General features: G+C 43.1%; 1 protein-coding gene across 3 annotated transcripts; it reads left to right on the top strand.

Annotated features, from left to right (window-relative positions):
- Window positions 1-4,437: 4,437 nt before the first annotated feature.
- Window positions 4,438-9,463, top strand: LOC115009845 (calcitonin gene-related peptide-like). Of its 3 annotated transcripts, none has more exons than XM_029434110.1 (5): window positions 4,438-4,539; window positions 5,596-5,687; window positions 6,563-6,697; window positions 8,471-8,655; window positions 8,788-9,463. In XM_029434110.1, exons 2-4 carry the CDS (start codon window positions 5,602-5,604, stop codon window positions 8,628-8,630), a joined length of 381 nt encoding a protein of 126 aa, XP_029289970.1. In that variant the 5' UTR covers window positions 4,438-4,539; window positions 5,596-5,601; the 3' UTR covers window positions 8,631-8,655; window positions 8,788-9,463. The 3 variants fall into 3 exon arrangements, with proteins under 3 accessions (XP_029289970.1, XP_029289969.1, XP_029289968.1); XM_029434109.1 differs by having other exon boundaries at window positions 8,468-8,655; XM_029434108.1 differs by lacking the exon at window positions 8,788-9,463 and having other exon boundaries at window positions 7,522-8,604.
- Window positions 9,464-10,955: the final 1,492 nt, after the last annotated feature.

Genomic DNA, 10,955 nt, shown 5'->3' with positions numbered 1-10,955 from the left:
ACGCAGACGTTAGAATCAAACATACTTCCACACATTATTTGTCACTAGTTTCCTCCATTGTGCACTAACAAGGAGAAAAACAATTGCGTAATTTGCTGCAGGCAGCAGAGTATGCTTGATCAAGTTCAACCAATCAACAACCAATAACTTCTACTACTTCATTAGAGACAAAAATAACACATAACATGGTAAATATAACAACTGATAATTACATATTCTGAAGTAGGAGCAATATAAGATGTATTTATGGATGTGGTGATTCACAAGCTATTAAGTGTCATGTAGAATAACCGCAGCGTGACGGCAAAAAGCATCTTCAAAAGTGTTGAAGTTAGTCAGCCGTGTCCATCGGCTACTTAGTGATTTCCTGCATTTCCCAGCATGTCCTTCATCTGGCGTGAACTGTTTCCATCCATCTGTGGGCGGCACTTCAAGTATTGAATCCAGTGGTTGTAAATTGTTTTTCCTTTTCTGAGAATCACGAACGCTCTCATTAGTCTGGTTTTAATCATTTGCTTGACAAGTTGTTGAAAGTGAGACAACAGATATCCACTGAAGATCCAATATGAAGCTAACTTCACACTGATTGTTTTCCTGTAGGTGGAGAGAGCAGCTGAGACACAGAGTCGTGCTTCTTCTGCAAACACAACCTGCATTGTGGCTTCATTTCACAAAGGAATATTTAGTGTCACTCGTTTGGCTGGTCAAACAATAATAATGTTTACATGGCGTCCTCACCTGGGGGTTGGACCCCTCAGACACAATGTTATTATTACACCTGTGCTTTCACTGCTATGAGATGTCAAAATGTACAACGAGGTTCCACTGAGGGCTCCGAGTGGACAGGTATACTGCAGATACGGGTCGAATCATTTGCATAATAATTAGATAAAATCTGCTGAATGTTGCGTGACACAATTAATGCTGCTTAGTTTGTTAAACTTAAAGTCAAATATGTGAAGCATATTTTACATTTTTGCATTTAAAATGACTAATACTGTTAACCATTATAAAAGCTAGATGCAGGTTAATTAATAAATCAATTGACTAATCAATTAATCAACTGATTGGTGCAGTTCTACCAGCAGTGGTACTTCTGCCATAGAGTTCCTGTCCTTTATTCTTTTCATGTTTTAGTGGAGCGAGATGATGAGGAATTCAGAAAATCCTTCGATTCTGGAATAAAATATATATTTTATATATATATATATATATATATTCTCACTAAGATTAATCCAAGACTGTGTTCTAAGCTCATAACAAGTTTATATTTGACAAATACATGGCTTTCATTTGATTAATAACCTCCAGTATACGTCCAGCAGGTTGGAGAGCTGTGAGTGCACATGTGTGAGCAGCTACATGTGTTTTTAAATTGCAGATATTGAATAATGATCGAATTTACACACCCACCAAGCCTGTGACATATGGCATAACAGCGTACAATAATACCATTGTGTGCACTGTAATTGCATATGTGTGTGTGTGTGTGTGTGTGTGTGTGTGTGTGTGTGTGTGTGTGTGTGTGTGTGTGTGTGCATGGACCTGTCCCCGGAGGCTCCTGAAAGCAACACTGCGGTGCTGTGTTCATGTGTGACAATAAAAAAAGGATTCAAATCATTCATTCCTAACATGCATCGCCTGTTGAATAAACGCTGTCATTACGTTGACATATAGCACAGCGGTGCAGTAATATCAATAAGGTTGTTGCTACATTTACACATGAGCTGCTTGATTGGCCCAATAGAGCCGCAACATACAGCATGATGAAGCCCAATAATACCAGACAGCGGCGTTCAGTCCCCAGTGATAAGTTACACGCGGGTGGGCGTGTTGCTCTCAGTTGGAGGAGGCCCGGCTTCAAAGGTTACTGCATCGACTTTATGGTTTGAAAGTTTTTTTCAGGAACTTTGAAGGAGTCAGGAGAGTCTGTGCAGCTCCCTCGGGTGAAGATGACCCAAAAGGAACACCCACGCTGAAAGTACGAGCACACATACGTAAGCATGCACGTACAGTACAGATACACTCACCCACACACGGGAATACAATATATAGACCCACAGACGCACACGGAGACGTGCTCACACGTGACACTCTACTGTTAACTGAGAAAGACTGTTTTCATCAAGCAGTAACAAAGTATTTAGTCAAGTTCTGTACTTAAGTACACAATCGACGAACTTGTTCTTCGTATTTCCATTTCCAGCTACTCTACACTTCTACTCCTCTACAATTCAGAGGCAAATACATCACTTAACTTACTTTGAAGATTCAGTTTCAGATTAAAAATACTAAATATAATCAACAATTGTACTATATTGATCCCCTGGTGAAATTCACAAGGTTTCCCAGCAGTATGTAGTATATATATATATATATATATATATATATATATATATATATATATATATATATATAATAAAACGTTGCAACATAAAGTGATGAACACCTTAATGCATAGGTCTTCAACAGGGGGTTGTAGATATTGCAAAAAAATAAATATTCTTTGCACATTCACATCCTTCCCACCCCCCTTGCACAGAACTCCGACAGCACCCCCCCAGGGGGTCCCTGCTCCATGCTACACCAGTTAGACCCCTGCCTTAATGCATGAATAATCACAGTATAATATTCTACAATGTGCTGTTGTGCAGAACGAGTCCTTTTAGGCTTGAAGTATATTTTGAATGCAGGACTTGTAGCTGAGTTTTTCTACACTGTGGAATTGCTGCTTTGACTTTAGTAAAAGATCTGAGTGCTTCCTCCACCTCTGCAGACCTTCAGCGGAAGTTAAAACTCTTACAAGATATTCTCTTGACAGATATGCTGGATGTCCTTTTGTTTTCTCTCTGCTACACACACACACACACACACACACACACACACACACACACACACACACTTTATTGTTCTCTTCATGCACAAACACAGAAACAATGGAAGAAACGTCAGTAAGAGCAGGGATCCCTCTCCTTGGACAGACTAGACGTTGTGTGTACAGAACAGTCTGACCATCGGTGCAGAGCCTGAAACGGCTCAAAGTTTTGGATGAAACGTCAAAAGGCTGAATTTCAGAGGTCTACTGGTATGCTTCAATCTGTCGAGCGCTGTGCAATAAATGAGTCGGCACAGTGGAAAGTAGTGATGCAGATTGGTAGATGTGGCTTGAGACCCAGCAGCTGTCTATTCAGCGGTGATTTAGCGTCTGACATGAGTGAGCCTTGTGGCTCAATAGCACTAAAAGGCTCATCCTGTCTAATGGGGTTCCTCTATGACGCAGACAAGGAGAGGCAACCCCTCCCCTTCTTTTACTCTGACATATAATCCAGAACATACACACACACCTACTGTACACCCATTCGTTTTGTCCACTGTGCAGAGACTGTGAGTGCACACACACGTACACACATATAGTGTACACACACACACAGATGCCGTCCTGCACACTAATGAAAAGGAAGGGAATTGAGACGACGCTGCACGACAAACAGTTGTGTAATTGCTTTTGAGAAACGGCTCATGTCGGAGGCTGTCATCGATTGGTTTCTGCTCGTTTACTCAGTGTGTGGGAGAAGGCAGTGATCATTACTGGACTCACTGTGGTATCACTTTATTAACTCAATGTGGTTTGATGTTTCACTGTAGGGGGGTGGGAGGTCGTCGTGCATACAGTGTCTGCTGCGAGACAAGAAGCATGTTTCAGGTTAATCACACTGATACACAAAAACACACAATTAAAGTTGGAGAAGATGAACACGTGCACAATGCTTGGTAGTTTGAAAGTTGACCACTCTGAGTTGGAACATGAGTTCATTATGAATCACATCATATCGATCAGATCAGTGTGACACAGTGTGTGTTCGATGGTGTACTGGTGGAGTGCTGTAGTTGGTGCTATCCAAACAGCGTTATGAATGAAGAGCCCAGGAGTGCGTCACCGTGTAGTGTACATACCTCCCCAGCAGATGGCCCCGCCTGCAAGTGCTTAGCTGGGAAGGTGGAAGTGGTGCTAGGGGGGGGTGGGGGGGTTGAATTTGGGGGCCCTTATCGATTTGGCATTTGAGATATAGCATGCAATGTAACATTTTTGGAAGGTTCTTAAAATATTTATTGCCGGTGATGCTTCTCCGCAGACACCAGTTTGCTTTGCTTCCTATTTAATTAATGACATCAATGCAAATTGGGGATAGCAAATGGTCCAAATGACTGAAGGATTTTGTGAATGGAGCACTTACTGACTGAGGAATGACGTCAGCGCAAAGCCATATCCCTTATTAGTGAGCCAGGACTGAGGGGAGGCGTCCCATTGGCTCGCCATAGCATCAGAGCGACGTGATTGGCTGCCGGCGGATAATTAAACACCTACACAGTCAATGCACAAATCCAAGTGGTGGGATATATAGGCTGGTGCGTTGGCGCTGCATGCAACAGAATCAAGAGTTGTTCTGCAAGTTGAGAGAAAGTCAACTTATTGTGTTTTGCATAGAGATACATAGATATATATTTTTTATTTTTTTTGCTGGGTGATTATCACTGAAGGTAAGTGTTGACTTTTAATGTTAGGCGATGTGTTGGAACTATAAATGTACCTGATAAGCTGTTTGCATGTGTGTGGATCAGAGGGGATATGGACACAGAGTCACTGCGTTAGACTGTGGTGACGTGATGGTGTTGGTAATGGGATTGGAGTGTGGCCACTGGGGTCACCGGCATCACCACCACCCATTTTGAGAGGGTCCAGTCTGCTGTCTGAAGGCCAAAGACCGACAGAGACACAGACATGTGAAGGGAAGGGGAGAAAGACAGAAGGGAAGGCACTTAAATGAAGAACAGCAAGTGAACGAGGAAAAGGACAGAAGAGATGGACAGGAGGAACGAGTTTGAGTGTGTATGTGTGTGTGTATGAGAGAGAGAGAGAGTGTGTGTGTGTGTGTGAGAGAGAGAGAGAGTGTGTGTGTGTGTGTGAGAGAGAGAGAGAGAGAGAGAGAGAGAGTGCTGGCAGCTCATTACACTAATGCACTGGTCCCTTAGGGAGTTGGCAAGCATGGAGTCCCCCCTCCCTTTCTTCCCTCTTCACCCCTCCTCTTCTAGAGCGAGCAAGTGCTACATACCATGCACAGTCTAGGGCCCCCACCTACCTACACACACACACACACACACACACACACACACACACACACAGGCATGTCACACTCCGGGACCTGCAGAGTGCGACATGAGAGAACTACCTGTCCTGTGCTCTTGGCTGGATGTTGTGGAGGAACGTAGCGTTTTGCAGAACAAGAGTGTAGCGCTCCCCCCCCCCCCCCCCCACCCCCCCGATCGTTATGTGGCTCAGTTTTGAAGTAAGAGCAGGAGGATGTGCAGCAGGAGATCCGAGCTGAGCTCACCTCTCTGGGAAGTGACAGGAATCCTTCTTGTTCTTGTTGCACCTTCTTCCCAACAGGATGAGACACAAACTGTCATTTCTAAATGTATGTAGATCTTTGCTGAATTTTCAGGTGACTTGCAAACTTATTTTCGCCACTGTGTGAGTGTGAATGACGGCGGTGTTGTGCACAAGGAGCTGATGGGGGTGTCTTTTTTGCTGTGTAGGGGACCATGGTTATGTTGAAGATCTCCGCTTTCCTCGTTGCCTACGCCCTGGTCATTTGCCAGATGTACTGCTCACAAGCCGCCCCTGCCAGGTGAGATGCTGAACATTCACATTTATACACTTACTACCAGTAACTACCAGCTTACATGTGTGTTTGCAGCAACTTGAAATATGTGGAAAAGTAGTATTCCCATTCTTTAGAATCACAAGCAACCAGTGGGAAGGAGAGGAGGGGAGTCGACTGTTGTAGATATTTTGAAGAAGTTTAAAGCAGATAGTGTGGAAGAATTTGCATGCACACAAACTTTAAACATATTTCTTTTGGTTCATTTTAATGATTTAAGATGCTAAATGTAGTCACGCAGCATCAGCAGGATTAAATATAGGCTCAGGTGAGTTAAACCATTACAAAATAATATTTAACCATATACTTTTATAAGAAGAAATAATGTCATGTTCTCCTGTTATACCTCTAATGTCATTTGATGAAAATGTAAAAAGGGAATAATAGAAACAAAAAAGTGAAACAAAAAGATGTCATTGACTTCAGGGGGAGATAAGTGAGCTCTATATATTTATATGAAGCCCCATTCAAGCCACTCCCCACACTGTTCCCATGAAGCTATCGATTTTGTCATAAATCTAAAGCCGGTTGCACATCAGCCCTTCTCTCGGATGGGGCACTTTCCGCAGATTGTTTCCCTGCGTTGGCCGGGGGCCCTCCAACTCAGACGTCATCCCTCTCAGAGTTGGTGACGTCCCAGCAAACCCCCCTGACCCCTCCTATCCATCCAGCCACTCCACCGCCAGCCTACCCCACCCTAACACCCCGCACACACACATCCCCACCCCTCCTTTTAACTGCAGGTGATAATTCTCGCGAGGGATTTAATGCTTAATCTCAATGCCTTTTCATCCCCCAACCCCTCTGACCCCTAAACCTCCCCGCTCACCCCTTCGTCACAGACCGGGTTTAGAGTCCATGTCAGACCGAGTCACGCTCACGGACTACGAGGCGCGAAGGTTACTCAACGCCATCGTCAAGGAGTTTGTGCAGATGACGGCGGAGGAGCTGGAGCAGCAGGCGACTGAAGGAAACAGGTACACAAACAGATTCCTCTTCATGTTCACCCTTTAAATAAATAAACACTTTAACATTTTCTCCCTGCGCAGAAACAGCTACTGAGAGATTTGACTTGAAAGTTAAACGTTGAAAGTAACAGGTAAAAGCGTCAGCTCTTCTTTGGGCTACCATGCAGGACTTTGTGTATCTCTTTAGGGACTGTATCACATTCTGGTTTCACTTTAAATCCACTGAAGATGCGTCTTTTTAGCGCCCCACTTGGGTTCGATCAGGCGTAGAGGTATGTACGTCTTAAATGACCAAAAGAGAGTTTCCAAGAAAAGATGTTAATACACACAACAAAAATCCTTATTCTCTGTCATGACCCTTCTCCTGCATGGATGAGTTTGATTTGGACTTTGTTTGAACGGATTACTATTTCCAGCCTGCCTGCCGGGCATGTGAACAGTGTGTGCCGAACGGAACGAATAAGTGTGCATGATGTCAATTAAGTGGAGTTGCATGACAGGGGGACTGGTTTCTGTTCCTTCTGTGGGTGTAAAAGATGAGGGGATTGACTGGGGTGGGGGTGGGGATGGAGGTTTGGCGCATGAGGGGATGGAAGACAGCTTCTTATATTGGTGGAGAGGAGGAAGCATGATGCTGTAGGGGGGGGAATGTTTTCATTTGTACCTTTTTTTTAATACCTGCAATGGCATGTGAATGAAATGCATGTGAGAAAAAATGGTGTGTGAATGGAGGGAAAGAGAAAGATAGAGATGAAGAAAGTGTTACCTGCATGTTTCCCCATGCCTATGAGCCTGTTCTCTGCATGTGTTCTTGTGTGTCCCCTCCCCGACAGCATGGACAGGCCCCTAACCAAGCGGTGCGCCAACCTCAGCACCTGTGTGTTGGGCAAACTGTCTCAGGAGCTGCACAAGTTGCAGACGTTCCCTCGCACGAACGTGGGAGCAGGAACGCCCGGCAAGAAGCGCAGTGCGCCTGAGAGCGACATCTATGCAAGCTACGGCGAGACGTTTGACAGCATCTAAACCCTCTTCATCCGCCCTCAGCACCCTTTTACCTTTACTGCATTTCCTCCTCCTCTTCCTTTCCTTTTCCTGCTCCCCTGTCCTCTTCCTCTCCTCATCCCGGTTTCTTCCTTATTGCTTTTGAATCGGCAAGTGCATGTTGATTTTACCTGCTTGATTGACATGAGAAGAATATAACCTTTTAATTGCAACCAACTTTTCAGTTCATTCTCCTCCCAACCTTTTTTGTTTTTGGCAGAGAATGATTTGTCCCTTTAATTTCAGACGATCAGACATAAATGTAATTCAGGAGCCAGTTCAGACATCCATCTCTGTGTACTGTGCGTGGACTCATCTGATGGCATTCCAAAGCTCTGAGATTTAAGAGAAATCACCGAACCATTAATAAATGATGCGACACCATGTTTCTTGTTCAATAAACGTATTTTTCTACCAGGAAGCGTTAGCTCATTTTCATTCTGAAGTTATTTTATGAACACATTTGCAAATATGGACATAAATAGGATTTTAGAGGCTCCTTGAAACTATCTCTAAAGCGCTCATCGGGTTCAAAGGTGAGAAAAACGGCAATGAAAATATGCGATTAAAGCTTGCAGCCTTGATGCATATTTTCCACGTGTATGTCCTGTTTCTCTGTGCTGTGAAGTCAACGTTGATACAAATGAACTGTGTGCACTGTACAGACATACTGTGTGTGTTATATGGACAGATGTCGCAGCAGATCTTTCCGTTAACCCCTCGTTTGTTCTCCTGAAGCAGCGTTACAGCACAGAAGCGAGCCTGCAACACGGCAACCTGCGTGACTCACCGCCTGGCGGACTTCCTCAGCCGGTCGGGGGGAATGGGCAACAGCAACTTCGTCCCCACCAACGTTGGCGCCAAGGCCTTCGGCAGGCGGAGGAGAAACGTCCAGATGTGAGCGCTCCAAAATCTTCAGGGAAACGGTAAATAAAGTTTCTTCAAATCAAATCTTTATCCAGTTCAATTCATCTTTGGTTAATCATGCACGGTCTATTGGTGTCATTTTAAAAAGCTCTAAATGTAATGTCTTCCTTTCTTTCCTTTCTTTCTTTCAGAGGTTGGAACCAGACAAGAAAACACCAGAAAAAAACCTGAGAACAAAAAATCAACAAAAACAAAGCAGAAAAGAAACACTGAACTGGCCCTTTATCCATTCCCTCGTTGTTACGGGGAAACAAGAGACACCACTGGACTTTTCTCGTTCCCATTCCCATCCTGTTAGTGAAACCTTTTGCTTTTGGCAAACAAGAGAAAAAAAAAAGAGAAAAAAAGCACTTTACTTTATGTACATGAACAAATGAAATATCCTAATGGTTCCTCTTTTTTATACATGAGTATCATTGGAAAATAAAATGAAAGCTGCAGTGGTATCACCTTATTTTCTTCTTTCACCTCGTTAGAGCACATTTCTTCTACGCGTCCCACCTCCCCATCTGAGATTCCATATACTCTTACATTCTCCATAGCTCCCTCTCCTCCCAAGGGTACCCTGATGTTCTGTGTGCCAGAGGGACGCCATTAAAGATCAGCCTACCCAAGGCCCCCCCCACAACGGCTGTTGTCTTGTGCCTTGATGTAGAACAATTTACATGAACATGATTGTACAGTTCTGTTTCGAGACGATAAAGAAGACCTGAGCGAGGATGAAGAGAATGAAGACAGATTAATATTGTAAACAATATTGTGAAAACAAATTTCAGCAAGATTAAAATGTATTTTAGATACACTCGGGTTTGGGGTACTTGTGTTGTTCTTCAAAGGTTTCTAAGCATTAAGGTGCAGGAAGATATATTATGAAAGGCTTATATTTGTACATGAATTGCTGGAATACTAATGTCCATACATTATGAATTATATCATTAGTGAACCTCACGTGAATAGATTTGTAATTTATTGGTTAGAAATGTGACAATATTGACAAATACACACTATTTATTATTCTGCAAACCAAACCCACATTCACACACTTCTGTCTGCAGCTGTAAACACGTCACTATGGTTGGGACTATGTTCACAGTGGCATGGATATGTTGAGATCCGTGATGATCAAAGACAAAAAGAAGCCTGCATGGGCGATTGCTTAATAAAAGGCAGCCAAACCTGCAGTCAGACTTGTTCTTCTTTAGCTCCAGAGGACGTAAATGCAAACCACTCATTTTAATCAGAAACCGTCTGTATGGCCACTCACCATAATTGTGCATCAGAAGAAAAAGCTTTGTTTTCCAAACACTCTACAGGAGATTGTGTTTTTGGCATCAGTGCAGAGAAAGTATTTCTCAGTGCTTCATTTCAGATACAAGAATACAAGATGAGTTTACTGCACTTACACCAGCGGAAAGCTTCATTTTTAATCTTTAATGTTCGCATGACTGAACATTTTGGGGTTCTCTTGTTTTTACAGCTGCACTCCAATAGGTGGCAACAGAATTATCTTGACTAAAGTTTCAGTGGAGCTCTGCAGAGTCTCACAGGTCTGACTCAAGTCACTAAGAAAAGTTTCCACCAGCTATAAACGTGAACTCTTGATCAACCGCCTCAGCAGGTGGGTTTTGTTGTTGCACAAATGATAACTAAAGGAGAAATAACCCTAAAGAAGTGCAAATGATAAGGGAACAAGCGGTTTTGATTCTTTAACAGCAATGAAGTGTAACACCTGTTGAACACTCCTGCAGGTGTATCATGAGAGGAAGTCATCCCGCAGTAGCTTCATAACAAAGACGTGCAGCTTTTGATGGGTTTCAATGAATGAGAAATGGACGGCAGCTCAAATTCTGGAGCAACTGTGGAAATCCAGGCGAGGGGAAATGGTTATTCTTTTGCTCTGAGATGATATTCAGCAAGGCAATGAACCATCACCTGCTCCATCCCTCATCAGTAGAGGACTATTAGAGCAATTAGAGTAAATGTTCCATGAAAACCACAAGAAAAAACAGGAATTTAGTATTTAGAACAGGAAATATAACATTCATTTCACAGAAATCATGTTAAATACACAAACTGAAGCCGATCAATATCATGCAAATGCATTATTACAGCTGTAGGTCGTGTTTTGCCAAACAATAACATCCCCTTTATGTATTTAGTGTGCAGTGTCTCCAGAAAGATCACAGACGGAGCTAAAAGAAGACTTGAAGGGAGGATAAATAAAGGCCCTTCAGACAAATACGGGATGTAAGTTTGTAAACTGAGGGGATAATGAGCTCATTCAATAAGGGTGAAATTG

Source organism: Cottoperca gobio, chromosome 6, assembly GCF_900634415.1.
Source record: "Cottoperca gobio chromosome 6, fCotGob3.1, whole genome shotgun sequence".
In the NCBI taxonomy this organism is placed as follows: domain Eukaryota; kingdom Metazoa; phylum Chordata; class Actinopteri; order Perciformes; family Bovichtidae; genus Cottoperca; species Cottoperca gobio.
This window is presented reverse-complemented; position numbering and strand designations above follow the sequence as displayed.

What these genes read in the sequence shown, in the direction of transcription:
- LOC115009845 (XM_029434108.1), top strand. Translation starts at nt 5,602, where the DNA reads ATGGTTATGTTGAAGATCTCCGCTTTCCTCGTTGCCTACGCCCTGGTC. An exon ending in TCACAAGCCGCCCCTGCCAG is followed by an intron (nt 5,688 to 6,562) that starts GTGAGATGCTGA and finishes CCTTCGTCACAG; the next exon opens with ACCGGGTTTAGAGTCCATGT. An exon ending in CAGGCGACTGAAGGAAACAG is followed by an intron (nt 6,698 to 7,521) that starts GTACACAAACAG and finishes CCTCCCCGACAG; the next exon opens with CATGGACAGGCCCCTAACCA.